At 36.0% G+C, this 16,500-nt stretch overlaps 1 protein-coding gene across 1 annotated transcript; it reads right to left on the reverse strand.

Annotated features, from left to right (window-relative positions):
• Positions 1-506: 506 nt before the first annotated feature.
• On the reverse strand, positions 507-11,199 carry drc3 (dynein regulatory complex subunit 3). Its single transcript, XM_049468209.1, has 13 exons — positions 10,241-11,199; positions 8,652-8,831; positions 7,834-7,950; positions 7,556-7,722; positions 6,510-6,656; positions 5,986-6,093; positions 4,792-4,904; positions 4,471-4,645; positions 2,901-3,032; positions 2,555-2,627; positions 2,207-2,328; positions 1,431-1,562; positions 507-834 (listed from the first exon to the last, which is right to left on the reverse strand). The coding sequence occupies exons 2-13, from the start codon at positions 8,818-8,820 to the stop codon at positions 724-726; spliced, it is 1,566 nt and encodes a 521-aa protein (XP_049324166.1). The 5' UTR covers positions 8,821-8,831; positions 10,241-11,199; the 3' UTR covers positions 507-723.
• Between the last annotated feature and the right edge of the window lie 5,301 nt (positions 11,200-16,500).

Raw genomic sequence — 16,500 nt, forward strand, 5'->3', positions numbered from 1 at the left:
CCTTACTGTTTACAATACTGTTTACAGACCATTTACCTGCTATACTGTTTACAGTGGACTGACACTTTACTTTACTTGCACGATACATATATACATAATGCATCATGCAATCATAAAAAAGTGCTATTAAACAACATATTTTAAAATTAAAATGAGCACATTATTATGATGCACATTGTGTTTTGTTTCCTTACTGAGCACTGACCTCATGAGCGGCGTATGTGGAACAGCTATTTAACAAGCATCATTTTGAGCGGATACACACACACACACACACACACACACTTGAGAAAGGGCCAATTATGTCCACTCCTTCTTCTCTCCTTCTTGTAGTATCAACCTCTCCCTGTAGGTGGGGTAAGTGTGCAAGAAATACACAAATCAAAAAAGCTACAAGATCAATTTTTTTTTTCGATAATAAAAAAAATAAATAAATAATAATAATAATAATACAAAACATGTACAAATAGTGTAATATGGCCTACATACATATATATATATATATATATATATTTTTTTTTTTATTATACTTCTGATCATTATTTAAAATAATGTGTTTTTGTGTTTTAAATCTATATTTTAAAATTAAATATTTGTAATCTCATCTAGTCAAATAAGAAATGTGTGTAACAGTTGTTAATTCTTCTTCATATGGCTTTCTAACATTCTGTAAGTTCGCTTATAAATACAAAAAAGGGTGAAAATGTCTTTAAAAGTCCCTGCTCATTGTTGCTCAGGCAAAATGATTTCATCCAGCTGGTTCCTCACATACTCAAGATAGTTACGGATCTCCGAGATACGCTTGCGATTCCGTGTCACCTCCTCATCCTGTACCTGTTAACATGAAACATTGTGCTTTTTTTTGGAGATATTGGACAAAGTCTAAATTATCATAGTACTGAATATACAATATTCTATTATATATATATATATATATATATATATATATATATATATATATATATATATATATATATATATACACATATATATACATATATATGTGTATATATACGTGTATATATATATATATATATATATATATATATATATATATATACGTATATATATATATATATATATATACGTATATATATGTATATATATATATATATATATATATACGTGTATATATATATGTATATATACGTATATATATATATATATATATATATATATATATATATATATATATACGTGTATATATATATATATATATATATATACACGTATATATATACATATATATGTGTATATATATATATATATATATATATATATATATATATATATATATATATTACAATTCATTATTTAATGTTAAAAAAAAAAATTCACAGTGACAATCCAAGCATGTTCCTCTTTAATATTGTTAATACATACTGTACCTATTGAAGTTAAAGGGTCATGTCAGTATAGGCGTGTCTTACCGACTTCATCATTGCACTCATCCAGCTATTGATCCGTGTCATAAGCTCATCCTCCCTGTTATCTATCTTCAGCTGGTGTGTGTCATGAGAGGCACTGACAGCTTTGACCACAGTGTCCTTATCTACTAAAAGCTAGAGGGCAGCACAGAGCAGAGCAGAGAACAGGTTCATCTGTTATAGTACAATATTTCTTGTGTAATGGGGTGTAAAAAAATGAAGCAATTTAATGGCGTTTTTAAGGCTACTGTAATCAATTATAATCTCAAATGAGTAGCAATAACATTAAAACCTGAGGCAAAGTAAAGTCAATGACATTTGACAATTATCTCACTACAATGGTATCTATCCAGCGCTGGGATATACAATACATAGGCAGCAAGTGAACAGTCAGCTCTTGAAGTTGATAAGAAGGGCAAAAAAAACGGGACTAGATGTGTGTTTCATGACTTTTGCCATGTCACACAGAACTTACCCATTATCAGGCCTCACACCAACTCAATGATAATTCACATTACCATGAGCACACTGGCCAGTGTTCAACCTTACTCATAACACCTCACAACATATACAGGTGTGGGTGTTACCAAGCCCTGCCTTAAGGTAACACTTCATGATCAATTTACATACTGCTATCCCATGATATTTCACATGCTGGTATAACGCTGGCTATATATTGGCTATACACTAAATTAGCCTGGTGCCATATTGTACAATGATTGTTAAATATCAACTAAATGACATCCAAACAAATTCATAATTAAATGTTTCTTACTGACCAAGTGCATGTCTTCAGGCATATCCTCCTCCAGTTCATTCCTTGCCATTTTCTCTAGCGTGGCCAAAGCAATCTCCTGTAGTTTCTCATGATAGTGCTTCTCCAGTTCTCTGCATTGTGCAAATGTGGGGCAGGGTTAAGGATGCTAATTTGAAAAATAAGCATTAGAGACATCATTCTCCATGACAGTGAATTTATACTCTATGACTTTATTACACTGTAAGAATTACTATTAGGTCACTACATCTAAAACAATGAAAACTGGCCTTGTTGCCCCCAGATTATACAAGTGGAGTGGTAAAATCCAGAAATCACAGGTGGCTCTGCACTGGTAAAGCAGTTAAAGGATATATCCCTTGCACATTTTCAATAAAGGCTCCAACCATGTCTGAGATGTTCCTCTCAAATTCTTTGAAGACATCCTGTGAAAAGAAAGTTACAAACAGTTACTTTACTTACTTTGCTTATAGTTAATTTATTGTTGTCTAAATCAGTTTATCATTTGTAATTTAAATAATTTTTCCCTGAGTGGTTAGACATACGTGAGGAAAAATGCCCACCAAAAGTGCACCCATCTTCACAGCGTACATCACAGCCCCAAGATCTAAACCCCTAGCTATTAATATTATTTACATTATTTCTATCTTATTATATTTTCTTTTATATGGCCAGCAATTTTAACGTAAACATATTACCTCTAGTTGGTCCACCAGCTGTAGCTCCAGGGTCATGAGAGTGTCAGACAGTTGGGAAATCTTCTCACTATAGTTATCTCTTTGGGCCTCCAACAGCTCTGGGTCAGTTATCTTCTGCATCTCTGCCATCACCTAGAATACAAACAGAATCAAACAGAGTTTGGATTTTATATTCTTGGGTTTTTACAAATCATGGCATGACAGCATTTTCACGTATTTACATCATTAAGGAACCAATAAATCCCTAAAAACCTGGCATCAATATGACACTATATTTGGGCCTGTTCACAATAAGCATTGTGATTGGATTACAACTGGACCAATTAAACCACATTCAAAGGTGGTCAGAGAAGGACCACAATTCACAATCAAAACATGATCAGATTCAGTGTGCTTGCCGGTAGATGAGAGGGGTGAAATTTGTTCCCTTGCACTTTAAATAGTCTGTTGAATAGAGCCCTAAAAAGAATGTGAGAACCATCTTGCAGAACCCAGATACTACAGGTGCAAACAGGCCTTTAGGTAAAATCCAGCTGCTATTAAAAGCAGTTCTAGTTAATATCATGGGTTGGTGTTTTACAAGGGTATTACATGTAATTTGTGTTGTTTGTATAATATGGTGTGTATGATACTGTACTTATAAATGAGCCGTTGTAGGCAAGGGCGTAGGAGCGGGCTTGATATTGGGGGGGGCATATTTGCCAATATAAACCCAAGCCCACCCTATAGTTTCCTAAAACAACATTAAAAGTAAATTAAATTTTGGGCGCCGAGTGGTCCAGCGGTCTAAGGCGCTGCCACTATGAGCAGGAGGTCGCAGGTTCGAACCCCAGCTCATGCAGCTTTGCCATCAAGCTGCCGGCGTCAGAGGGAGCAAAATTGGCCCTGCTCCCTCCGGGTGGGTAGATGGCGCTCTCTCCCCACATCACTCCTAGGGTGATGTCTGCAGCACAGGGCGTCTGTGAGCTGATGTTCCGGAGCCGAGCCGCTGTGCTTTCCTCCAAGCGCGCTGGCTGCTCGGTAATGCTGCATCAGCAGCAGCTCGAAAAGAAGCGGTGGCTGGCTTCACATGTATCGGAGGAAGCATGTGTTAGTCTTCACCCTCCTGGTGTGTTGGGGCATCACTAGTGATAGGGGGAGTCCTAATGAGTGGGTTGGGTAATTGGCCGTGTAAATTGGGGAGAAAAATGGGAAAAAATTAGAAATAAAATTAAAAAAAAAAAAAAAAGTAAATTAAATTTTAATTACATTTAATCATTTTTTTCTGTATTTTGTTTATTATTAGTTAACATCCAAGTAAAGGTGATTTTACAACCTAAACATGTTACTCCACGTTACAGTTACTGTTGTTAGAAAAAATTATGCATGCAATGTCTGAATTATATACATATGACAAAAATGATCAGTTATCACCTAATATTTAAAATAATATAACAGATTTGGTTACTATTATTATTATTATTATTATTTTATTTGTTTATATTATTATTATTTATTGGCATGTCAATTCTGTTGTATATTTATATTTTTGGTTGCCTATGGTTACACACAGGCTACAAGCAAAACCCACCTGCCTCCTGGACTCCTCGAAGTCCGTGACTATCTGAGCTGCTCTCTGCTGATTATCAGACACTGCCTCTCTGCAGCAGGTAAAGAAAGAGTCCCCCTCATTCTTCCTCTCAGCATGCTGGATTAAACCTGTCTCAAAGATCTGCATGCATAATGCTACCAACTCGGTCTGATATGTTTAAATGCTGTTAAGGTAAATACTTTATATTTGTAATAAAAGTGTGTTTTAGCTTTGAAAAGCCAAAGACTCAAAAATCTCTTATACTCTATTTTCCTCCGCTAATAGCTAATAGGTTACTGATGGATTAAAAGGCAAGGATATGTCTCCAGTAGTTTGGGCACTCCAGGAAGGCTGGCCAGTCTAGATTCCTCAGCATCATCCGCAAACATACTGTCAAACAGTTGTGGCCCATTGAGATACTCCACAAATGCATCCTGCGAGAGAAAACAGTGTTTTTGCAACAACTTCTCATCAACCATATAAACTATATCAATTCTGTTAATAAACTAATAACTAGCAATTATTTTTTTTGCACTGTACTACACTGTAAAGAGCATTTTCTAGGCTGTCCAATGAGGCCTCAATTTCTCGGGGTGTGGCCAACAGAGCACAGAGGCTTGCTTTTCAAATTGCTGGTGATTGAAGCTTTCAGATTATATGACAACAATCTGGCAAATCATATATATTTTTGGCTGACAGGACTTACTACCTTACGTATTTACCCAGTTTCCATACTTTAAGAAGCACAGGGCTGAGTGTTGCTGAAATAATTGTATTCTAAATTGCGGAGCAGGACTTTGGAATTATTTTAAAGCATACAAACCAGATACATTGCCTGGCCAAAAAAATGTTGCCACCAAAAAAATATCACACATATTTCATTCGGCTGCCTTTAGCTTTGACTGTGACATGCATTCACTGTGACCAAAATCTTGCAGCATTGATGATGGCAGAGTCTGACCACTGCACAAAGCCTTCCAGCACATCCCAAAGATTTACAATGAGGTTAAGGTCTGGACTCTGTGGTGAACAATCTATGTGTGAAAATGATGATCTCACGCTCCCTAAATCACTCTTTCACAATTCCAGTCCCAAGAATCCTGACATTGTCATCTTGGAATCTGGCCGTGTCATCAGGGAAGAAAAAAATCCATTGATGGAATAACCTGGTCTATATTCAGTATATTGAGGTAGTCAGCTGACCTCATTCTTTCAGCACATACTCTGGCTGAACCTAAACCTGACCAACTGCATGCAAAACAAGTGACATATGATTTAAAAATAAGCATAGAGCATTTTTTATTTTATTTATTTCATCACCTGTATTTCCACCACAATACTTACATTACCTAAACAAGTTACACTATATATTGTTTTTTAATATACTGGGATTTTATAGTGCTATATATATATATGTTATTTTGTGTTATTTAGGATTATATAGTAAATTGGTGGAAATTGGTAAAATTAGTTCAAAATGGCTGAATATTTGGGAATGATTTTATGGATTGTTACCTTATGAAGCTGAAGCTCCTGCTCAGTGATTTTCTGAGCCTCCATTGCTCTCTTCTCCTTTAATTCATTGTCTGTCATCACATTAATTTCTGTTAAAGCTCTCTCTCGCTTCAGACGCAACATAAATGAAAAAAAAAAACACTTAGTATAAATCTGTATATCAACAGTTTATATTATTATAACATTTATATATCTTCAACAGTGCAGTAAAGTATGTATAGTGGAAGTTGAAATTCTATATTTTCTGTATTCTCTATATTCTCTATTTGTGCTTATTTTGTTTCTGCTTATTGTGTTTTAGCATCTATGTATTTCACTCACCTATATACCTTACTGTTTTACTGTGAGGTGATAATATGTTTTCTGTACCTCATTTAAATATGCTTTATTTAATATCACAGCCTAGGCAATATTAATTCAACTATGGATACTTGTCAAAGCGTTAGTTCCCTTTAGCTACAACTACTGCTGTAATGTGAAGAATCATAAGTGTAACAAAAATGGCCCATCAATATTTCACTCACAGTTTGCTCATCCACAAGCCTGAAGTCCAGGTACACCAAGTCTGGGAGGTACGCAACCACAAAGATCTTGTAGTTTGTCTCTTGGCAGATGGGATTTCTAGCCAGGTTGAGAGAGCGCAAGTTCTTAAATCTTCTTAGGTATATTACCTGTGGAAGGGTTAAATCTAGTGAGTCAAATTGGAGGTGAGTCTCAGGGACTTTATATGCACCTATGTTATCCATATTTGATTCCATGTAAATGAAAACAGTACAATATATATTGCGATATCAATATTTTTCCCCACCTCTAGACCTGAAATTAGATTTTGGAACACTGCTGTAAAAATGTAATGATTTAAGATTCATTTGGCCGTTAGTGCATCAGTGCTCATGGCAAGATGATGTGAATTACTGGAGTTGGAGCGAAGCCTGATGGTGAGTGCCAGATGGGTACGCCATTCCATTTCTTAAGTTGTGTAGGCACAGTGGATGGTGATGATTATGACCAGCAGCATCTGGCACAGACATCATACAAGCAATCCATTGAACCAATGAAATGTTGCATGACATTGTGTGAGGAGAACTGCAATTACAATATATGCTTTTGGTTTATTGATCAAAAATCAATAATGATCGACATCACCTATTTTTTTAAAGATTTATTTTAATTTACTCCCATTTTCTCTCCACAATTTACCTAGGCCAACTGCTAGTCAGCTGTATATCCCCCATCAGGGTGAAGATTAGCACATGCCTCCTTCGAGACATGTGAAGTCAGCCACCGCCTCTTTTTGAACTGTTGCTGATGCAGCATTGTCGAGTAGCATCACAGCGCGCTCGGAAGAAAGCACAGTGACTCGGTTCTGATAAATCAGCTTACAGACTTCTCGTGTTGATCAACATCACTTTAGGAGTGATGGGGAAAAAGAGCACCGTCTACCCACCCAGAGAGAGCAAGGCCAATTGTGTTCTCTCAGGGCTCCGGCAGCTGATGGCAAGCTGCATGACCGGGATTCAAACCAGCGATCTCCCGATCTGTGTCACCTATTAAAAACTACAGAACTTACATTATCAATCTGAGAGATCACATTTTCTCCCAGAGAGAGGATTTCTAAATGTTCCAGTGTGTCCATCTTCTCTATGGCAGGAATTTGGTTGTTGGATAAACTCAGCGTCTGAAGTTTCACAAGTGCCTCCAGTCCCTCGATCATTTTAATTTTATTGAAAGACAAATCTAAATGATAAGAGAAAACTGTGTCAATGATTAGCAATTGTAACAAAACATAAAGAACATTCACAATAGGAAGTTTTTATGTGTAAATGTTAAAAACAGATTCAAACTCACCAAGCCACAACAGGTTTGTGAGCTTCTCTAATCCCTGAATCTTCTCTATGCTGTTATTATTAAGTTGGAGCTTGGTTAGAGATGTGAACTCCCATAAATGGTCAATCTGTAAGATTTCTGCAGAAACCGTTACAAAGGATTAATGCATAACTTTAAATAATATGATATTTAGGGAAAGTTTCAGCAACGGTTTTAAATTTGATGTTTTCTTTTTTGTGTGTTTTCTTCCTTTCTGTTTTATCTCTGTTTTTCACATGTATTCAGATGCCCTGTACCTTCTGTTGTGTCCCGGTGCTGTCTAGCCTGGCTCTTCACTACCCTGCTGCCTGCTGTGGTGCTGTCCAGGACACAAGTCAAACTTACTAGCATTTACATATCAGGTAATTGACGACTCATTCCTGGAAACTAATTCCTGTGAGTATATAAAGCATTACAAAGCCTAAAACTAAAATGTGTAACTTTCTGTTGTCATCATTATATACTTCGCATAATACTTAATTCCTATGCAGATAAAACACAGATCAGTCACAATATTTAAACTAGTTTCATTATACATTACACAAAGCAGCCATAACATTAAAATCCCCATGTTTCTACACTCATTGTAGCTGTTTTTGAATATTCTGTCTGATGCTTGCCTAAACATTATCCTTACCACATTGATCCTACTCTCAAGTGTGGCTTTGCATTTTTGCACTTGTTTTCTTATTAATCAATTACAGAAAATCATAAAAACTAGACTGGACCCAGAAGACTGGCATGCATAGAGCCTATAACATGGCACATCAAAAACAAAAGAGTATTAATTAATTTCTTACTTTTGTATTCCAGACGCAGCTGAATCACTTCATCATACTGGATGCCCCCTTCCTTTGCTATTCGTCCAGCACGGCCTTGAGGTCCCTGTTCTTCAACTGCTTTTCGCAGCATCTCCTCATTGATCACGCAGTGCCCCATTCTATCATACCACATGCTCATTTTGTCCATATTGCTAAAGACTAAAACATAATGACAGCCAGAAAAAATATTATGAGGGATGTATGTTAAGTATTGTCATTACTATATTGTTTGACACTTGACGCTTCAGTTAAGTCATTGTAGAAAAAAATATTCCATGTAATTTTAGAGCATTTCTATTGATCCAGATATTGAATGACCACCAGATTTAAATATTTAAAAAAATTTATTATTAATTGTGGGGAGCAAAAAGCAACTTTTCCCTAAAAAGCCTAAAAGCAAACATTCAAAATCTTTAACCCTTCTGCTATCCTTAAATTTAACACTCTTTTTCTCTCTAAATCAATATGATCCCAGCAATTTACTTTATTTATTTAATGAATTATCAGCAGGTTTGGCATAATCATAAAGTTATTTTTGTATTTTATTAAACAGCTCTGGAAAAATTAAGAAACCACTTCAGTTTCGGAATAAGTTTCTCTGATTATGCTATTTATAGGTATATAATTGCGTAAAATAAACATTGTTGTTTTATTCTATAAACTACGGACAACATTTCTCCCAAATTCCAAATACAAATATTGTCATTTAGAGCATTTATTTGCAGAAAATGAAAAATGGCTAAAACAACAAAAAAGATGCAGAGCTTTTAGACCTCAAATAATGCAAAGAAAATAAGTTCATATGCATAAAGTATTAAGAGTTGAGAAATTAATATTTGGTGGAATAACCCTGGTTTTTAATCACAGTTTTCATGCATCTTGGCATGTTCTCCTCCGCCAGTCTTACACACTGCTTTTGGATAACTTCATGCCACTCCTGGTGTGAAAATTCAAGCAGTTCTGCTTGGTTTGATGGCATGTGAGCATCCATTTTTCTCTTGATTATAATCCAGAGGTTTTCAATTTGATAAAATAAAATAAAAAAACTCTTCATTTTAAGTGGGTAAAGAGTTTTTCAGAGTTGTAGGCTATGAGTATTATTTTGTTACGTTAGAGACTAAAGTAAATGGACATTTAGAAAAAGATTTATAAAACTGAAAGTCATAGTGACCTCAACATCATTACCACACAAATGGTGTGTGTACAATATTAATATTTCTTATATTTTATGCATATGAAACTACCTTAATACATTGTAAGTTACAGAGGATAAGTCGGATTAGTCAGAATTTTAACACTTACAAATGCTTAGAAGAGAAAGTTAAACAAAGGTTGTTTAAAGATTGTTTTCAATAAATAACGTTATTATAAGATACAGTGTAATGCAACCAAAAAGATATGTTAACGTTTGTTAAATGTTCTTTACTATCAGGGCAGCCCAGCCTTAGGCCACAGCTAAGCTAAGCAATAGCTAGCGAGTAACTACAATATGATTACGTTATCTGAAGGAAATCATAGGCAAATCCATTAAACACAGATGTTTTTAGTAAAGTAGTTAGCTAAATTACCTGTTTATCTGTAAGTTATTTAGCATTAGCTGGAAGTATTATCCTCGCCCTCTCACCTCGCTGTATTGCTGTTGCTGTTGCTGTTGCCTAGCAACAGGACACATGTCTGTGCAGTGTTCACGCAGCACCACTAAACTCACAATCACACACAGCAGCTATACCCCACCATCACCAGATATGAAAGGTTTACTAGTAATCATTCTGACTACAAGACATATTATCAGGACCATATATCCTAAATGTAATTCTGACCTACTCCTATTTTATCATTGTTTGGGGAATGGATTTTCATACCTAATAAATATAATTACTTTTTTACTACTATTTACTACTGTATGATTGCACATATCTACAATGTAGTTCCTACTAATCAAAATATTTGAGAAATAGTATATATAATTACATAATATATATTGTACACATAATAATTATAATGTAGAGTGAAAAACCTAATAAAGTAAAATATACCTCTTAAGCTCTGACTATATTTTAAGCATCAGCTCACCATTCAGTCAGCACACAGTAGGAGTAATGCAGCAGTGTTTTTTTTTTGTTGTTAGTTTTATTGTTTAGCTAAATACATTTCGAAAATTAAAGAAATATACTGGAGAAGTAGTTAATTACTAGTTTTTTAGCTGTATTTGCCCCATTGATTAATAAGGACTCCCTTTAACGGGTTGTAATAGTTTTTGCTATAATTGGAAAAATATTTAAATTTTTATCTATAACTAATATTTAACTAAAGATGCAATTGTACAAAATGCACAAAATCGTTCCAAATAAGTAAATCCATCAGTCCATTCTACACTAATCCTCATTTTGTCAAATCAGTGCTTATAATATCGAATTTAACGCTTTATTTAAAGGTTTGGCTCGGTTTACAGCTTACTAATGCACATGCGCAGAATCAACACAGTCTTCTCTGAAGAAAGACGTGAATCTCTGTCGGCCAATCAGGTGCCGCGGAGACAGATCTGGGGAGGGGTCTGTAACCCGACACTAGAAACACAATCTTTACTGTAAAATAAGTTATAAAATTAGTAGTTTTTGTTCTTATAAAGTTTCCAGTCCTTTGGAGAAAGAAAGAAATATCCCAGGAGCAGATCACTATAATATCCAAACCGTGAAAGAGAGGAGTTTATCATTTTACATGGTGAATGTAAACACCTTGTAGCTAAAAAAGAACTGTAAAAACACTTATATAAACACACCTATAAATATTTCATTTTAAAATTAAAAATTAGAAAATCTGAAAAGCACTGAAAATCTTGTTTTTACCATATTTTGAATATTACATGTTCAATTGTATATTTTTAAGTGTTTTCAGTAAATTTTGTAATATTAATTGATCAAATTAAAATTCTCTGAATAATTTAATATTAGGGTTAAAGGCTTTAAAATTTGGGTATGTATTTTTAGGCGGAAATTAGGCTTGGAGCTTAAGAAGTTATATAAAAAAAAAAGGTTTTGTTGACTATTTTTATGTTTTGTTTACTGCATAACTCTGTAAATTAATATGCCATAGATTTGATTGACGTTAATCTGCAACAAATAGAATGTGTCCAAAGTTCATTGTGCAAAGTTACATTCTACAGCTGGTTGGTAAAGCATGTAGTAAGGATAGGTATTATGTTGTCTGTGAAATATTTTAATAACATCCCTCAGAATTTCTGAAGACTTTTTTTAAGCACCATTTCAGTACTTATAGTCATCTAGTCATCGGGGGTAGCGCACTATAGGCCCCTGTAGTGCGGCCTAGGCTTCTGTTTATAAGGTCTTTTTTCCCCTTTCATTACTTTTACTTTTATACTTTAAGTAGTTTTTAAGGCAGTAATTTTATACTTTTATTTAAGTAAAGGTTTGAGTTGATACTTCAACTTCTACAAAAGTATTTTTAAACCCCAGTATCTGTACTTCTACTTGAGTAATGAATGTAAATACTTTTGACACCCTTGCTACTATTGTGCATTAACGCCTAAATTATTAGTATATTAAATGCACTGAAAGCTGTATGAAATGCGTCTGTCGGCACGATGTTAACAGGCGATTGAGGCAACTATAGCCTAAATATCTTAGCTAATGATCATGGATTACATAGATCCCTTTTAAACATTAAACAACGCTTAACTAAACTGGAGACATATCAAAGCTGCGCTACGTTACATGCTTAACCTGTGTCCACAAATAGAGTTTACCTTTCTGAAAGTCTTGGTGGTGAGAGAAATGCCTCATAATGTACGCTGTGTTTATGTTCCGCTGATTTTATCACACATAGTTTGCGCTGAGTTTTGTTCTCCAGCGCAGCTAAACTTTTCCCAGTGTTTATTACGGTTAGCGGGAGAGACGCTGTTTAAATCAGCTGTGTAGCCTAAGTTTTTATTGGGAACATTAAACAATCTGCTTGAATGTTAAAAAACATGTAAATAGCAGCATAGCAATGGCAAGTTAAAAAAAATATAATAATGAACTGTAAAAATATAAAAATACGGTTTATAGTCACCTATACATAATTTATGACTTCAAATAATTAACAGTAACTAGTAACTTTTACTCAAAGTACATTTTAAATTGAGTACTTTTTTACTTTTACTCAAGTAGAATTTTAGATGGGTACTTTTACTTTTACTTGAGTAGAATTTTAGCTAAGTAAAGGTACTTTTACTCAATTACACATTTTTTGTACTCTTTCCACCTTTGATCAAGAGCAACGGTATCCAGGGTAATGTCAGCATACCACCAAGAAGGACGAATCACATCCAACAGGATTAACTGTGGACACAATTTGAAGCTGACTAAAAGGGATTATTATTATTATTATTATCCCCACAGAATTCGTTTTTTAAAACTTTATTCAGCTCTATTTAAAAAGGTGTGGTTATTGTAAAAGGGCTGGTTATGGGCGGGACCAATAACAGACCGTCAGCTCCGCTCCGCCCCGCTCTGCAGTCTGTGACTGCGAGGCAGCCCTCAGGGGCGGGTTTATTTAAATGAGTAGGCTGTCTCTCCACAGTCTTTCTCCTTCCTCTGGTCTCTACTGCGCAGAATCGGGTATCAGGATCGACAACATGGCGGAAGATTTTGGTTTCTTTTTCATTGAATGAATGGGAACGGCGACACGGCGTCCATCCCTGTATTTTCTGAATATTTCTAACACCCCTGCAGCAAACTTTGTATAGAACTTGATAAACCATAAATGACTGCCAATGAGCCACAAGACAACAGCATAAAACCCATTAATAACTACAATGTGGTGCTTATGGGTAGAGCATGTGCTATGAGGTTCCAGGTGGACATGGGTTAAAGTACAATTGGTAACACTTTACTTGGATGGTCCATTTGATGGCCTCTTTGATGCTCAACTGACATTCAACTAACATTCAACTACATGTCTATTAAATGCAAATGAACTAAAAGATGAAAGTAAATGATTTTCTATTGAATATAACCCTACATTCAACTCTAACCCAAACACTTATCTTAATATTTTTGGATTGGGTTTAGGATTAGATTTTAAGTTTAGGTTAAGGTTAGAGTTAGGGTTAGGTGTAGGGTTAGATTTTATGGTTGATTAAGGGTTAAGGTTAGGGTTAGGTGTACGTTTAGATTCTATTTTTAATCATTTACATTCAACATAGGGTTAAGTTAAATTTAATGGACATTCAATTCAGTGTTAGTTGAATGTCAGTTGAGCATCAACAAGGCCATAAAATGGACCATCCAAGTAAAGTGTTACCGTACAATTTCATGCAGGAGGATTTCTCAGTAAGCTTCACTACACGAAGTTAAAGTTTGTCCAGAAGGAAACGGTCTCACTGGACACTCCTCATTACTGCTCCCTCCAACATCGAGACGTGGGTCTCTAGTGAAGTGAATGATTGAAACCGGCTACACAAAAGGAGACGTTTTTTTCCTTCAGTATCTCGCTGTCTCTCCGCCTCCCTGTCGTTGCGCTTGTGCTCTGCAAGTGCCACAGAGCTGACAGTTTTTTTTTATCCAATGTGTTTTTGCTCTCCTTCCTTTTCTCAGTCGGTACTTTAATGTCTCCACTGTCAAGCGTGTGCTCCACACATCTGACCAATCACACGCAGGTTTCAATTACTTGACGGGGGAAACACTGAAAAAAAGGTTTGTCCACTTTGTTATGCAGCATTTTTACTCATCACAAGTGCTTAAAAAGGTCAATAATGAAACAAAACGTTATAAAATTAGTTAGGTTTAAGCTATTAATTAATGTAAAAAAATATATATGGGGAGACGTGTGTGTATATATATATGTATATATATATATATATATATATATATATACATATATATATACACACACACACACACACACACACACACGGCTCCCCATATATACTTTTTTACATTAATTAATAGCTTAAACCTAACTAACACTGAGGAGAGAGCCCCCCCAGTAGATGGTCCAGGAGAAGAACCTAGATCCAGTCCCACCAGCTCAAGCAGTTTATGGCCTGATGTCTCCCTATTAGACACTTATCTTGATGAACTGCTGGGTTTCGGACCAGTTGAGTCTGTTCAAGGGACAGGAAGGGAAAAGGCAGAAAAGAGAAAGAGAAGCGAGGACTGTGAGGAGACTGGGAAAAAGAGAAGAAGAACAGAAGAAGAAAGAGACAGTACTGAAGTACCATTCACCCGCAGAGCCAGTCCTATGTGGACTTCAGAAGAGAGACTGATGATGGGGACGGTGACGGACGTTGAGAACTTTTACATCTACAGCAAGAAAATGGCTGAACCCTTGCCAGTAGTAGATGGACCAACTGGAGAGCATCTTTGTCCAGGACCATGTGATTCAACCTGTTCAATCTGTGAAATGCCCGACGTCTCCTTAATGGATGCTGAGTTTGATTGCCTGCTGAGACTTATGGAGAGTTTAACCTAGATGTGCGCTTATGAAGAGCCTTGTAAGGTGTGGTACATTCAGAAGAATTCCGCCACATGAAGTGTATGAAATGATGATGGAGATGACACCCAGATTACAAAGATAATAATAATGAAATAAAGATAAATATGATATAAAGATAAATATGCGTGTTCTGGTGAGGGCTGGTTAGAGCCGAAACTGTCCTGCGTCACGATCCTACCACATAGACAGTGTTGTGCGTAAGTTCTCACGCGCGCACTGTCTCGCAGCAGATACGCGAGGGCTACCCAAGTCGGTTAATCAGCCGAACGGAGTCCTAGGCTGCGGCTCGGGGCAGTGAAGCCGCGGTTCGGGGAGGTTAGGCCGCGGGGCAGCTAGCCGCCGCTGGGGACAGTGAAGCTGCGGGTGGGAACAGTTAAGCCACGGCTGGAGACAGTGAAGCCGCGGCTCGGGGCAGTGGAAAAAAAAATAGAGGAGGAATTAGAATGTTCCATGAACTTGTATACAGACACACAGGTACACACTTGAGAAAATGAAAACACACAAAAAAAAATACTAGTAGAATGTAAAATTTGCAATATAAATGTCAGATATAAGATAAGGTACCTCACACTGTCAAAATCCAAAAATAAACAAATATTATTTTTGATATTTTGTATAATGATATTGGAAGTTGTATATATGATATAATTAATTTGATGGTCAAATTGCACTGTGGGCCTAATTATCAGGGCATTATCTCCTCAGTCTTAAATTGTCTCAAAAACTGCCAGACCTAAGAAACAATACATCAGACCAGGGGTGTCCAAACTACGGCCCGCGGGACATTTGCGGCCCGTTTCCTTTTTTGGAGCGGCCCGCGAGGTATTTTAGAAATAAAATGAAAGTTGGCCCGCAGTTAAGCAGGTTTTTATAGTGTGAGATTCAAAGTTTGAACAATAGGTGTCAGAAACAAGCCAAAGAGTCTAAAAGCGGGGAGAGTGCGCATTTCTAGCGCAGAAAAACGGGCCAAAGAGTCTAAAGCGGAGAGGGTGTGCATTTCTAGGGCAGAAAAACGGGGCAAAAGAGTCTAAAAGCGGAGATGGTGCGCATTTCTAGCGCAGAAAAACAGAGTCTAAAAGTTGCTGTAATTAAGGAGTTTAATATTAAGAGACTTCATGAAATTAAACATCAGTTTGAAAAATCTTAGTTTACACAACACTGTCAAAGATAAAGATAGTAAGTCAAGTAAAATGGTGTGTAAATGAAATAATCAGGAAAAAAGTATTATTTAAATTGGTATATTTCATTATTTGTTTTATTTTAGAGTCTTTGGCCTGTGACTTCAAATATACTTCTCCTTCTGGCCCCCAACAAAAAAAGTTTGGACACCCCT

This window comes from Astyanax mexicanus, chromosome 19 (genome assembly GCF_023375975.1).
Source record: "Astyanax mexicanus isolate ESR-SI-001 chromosome 19, AstMex3_surface, whole genome shotgun sequence".
NCBI classification, from domain to species: domain Eukaryota; kingdom Metazoa; phylum Chordata; class Actinopteri; order Characiformes; family Acestrorhamphidae; genus Astyanax; species Astyanax mexicanus.

Bases quoted from the DNA above. Each gene is read 5' to 3' on its own strand.
- drc3 (XM_049468209.1), bottom strand. From the start codon at position 8,820: ATGGACAAAATGAGCATGTGGTATGATAGAATGGGGCACTGCGTGATC. The intron at 7,951-8,651 runs GTAAGAAATTAA...CGGTTTCTGCAG, and splicing joins GCTGCGTCTGGAATACAAAA to AAATCTTACAGATTGACCAT. The intron at 3,033-4,470 runs GTGGGTTTTGCT...TTTGTATTCTAG, and splicing joins TCGAGGAGTCCAGGAGGCAG to GTGATGGCAGAGATGCAGAA.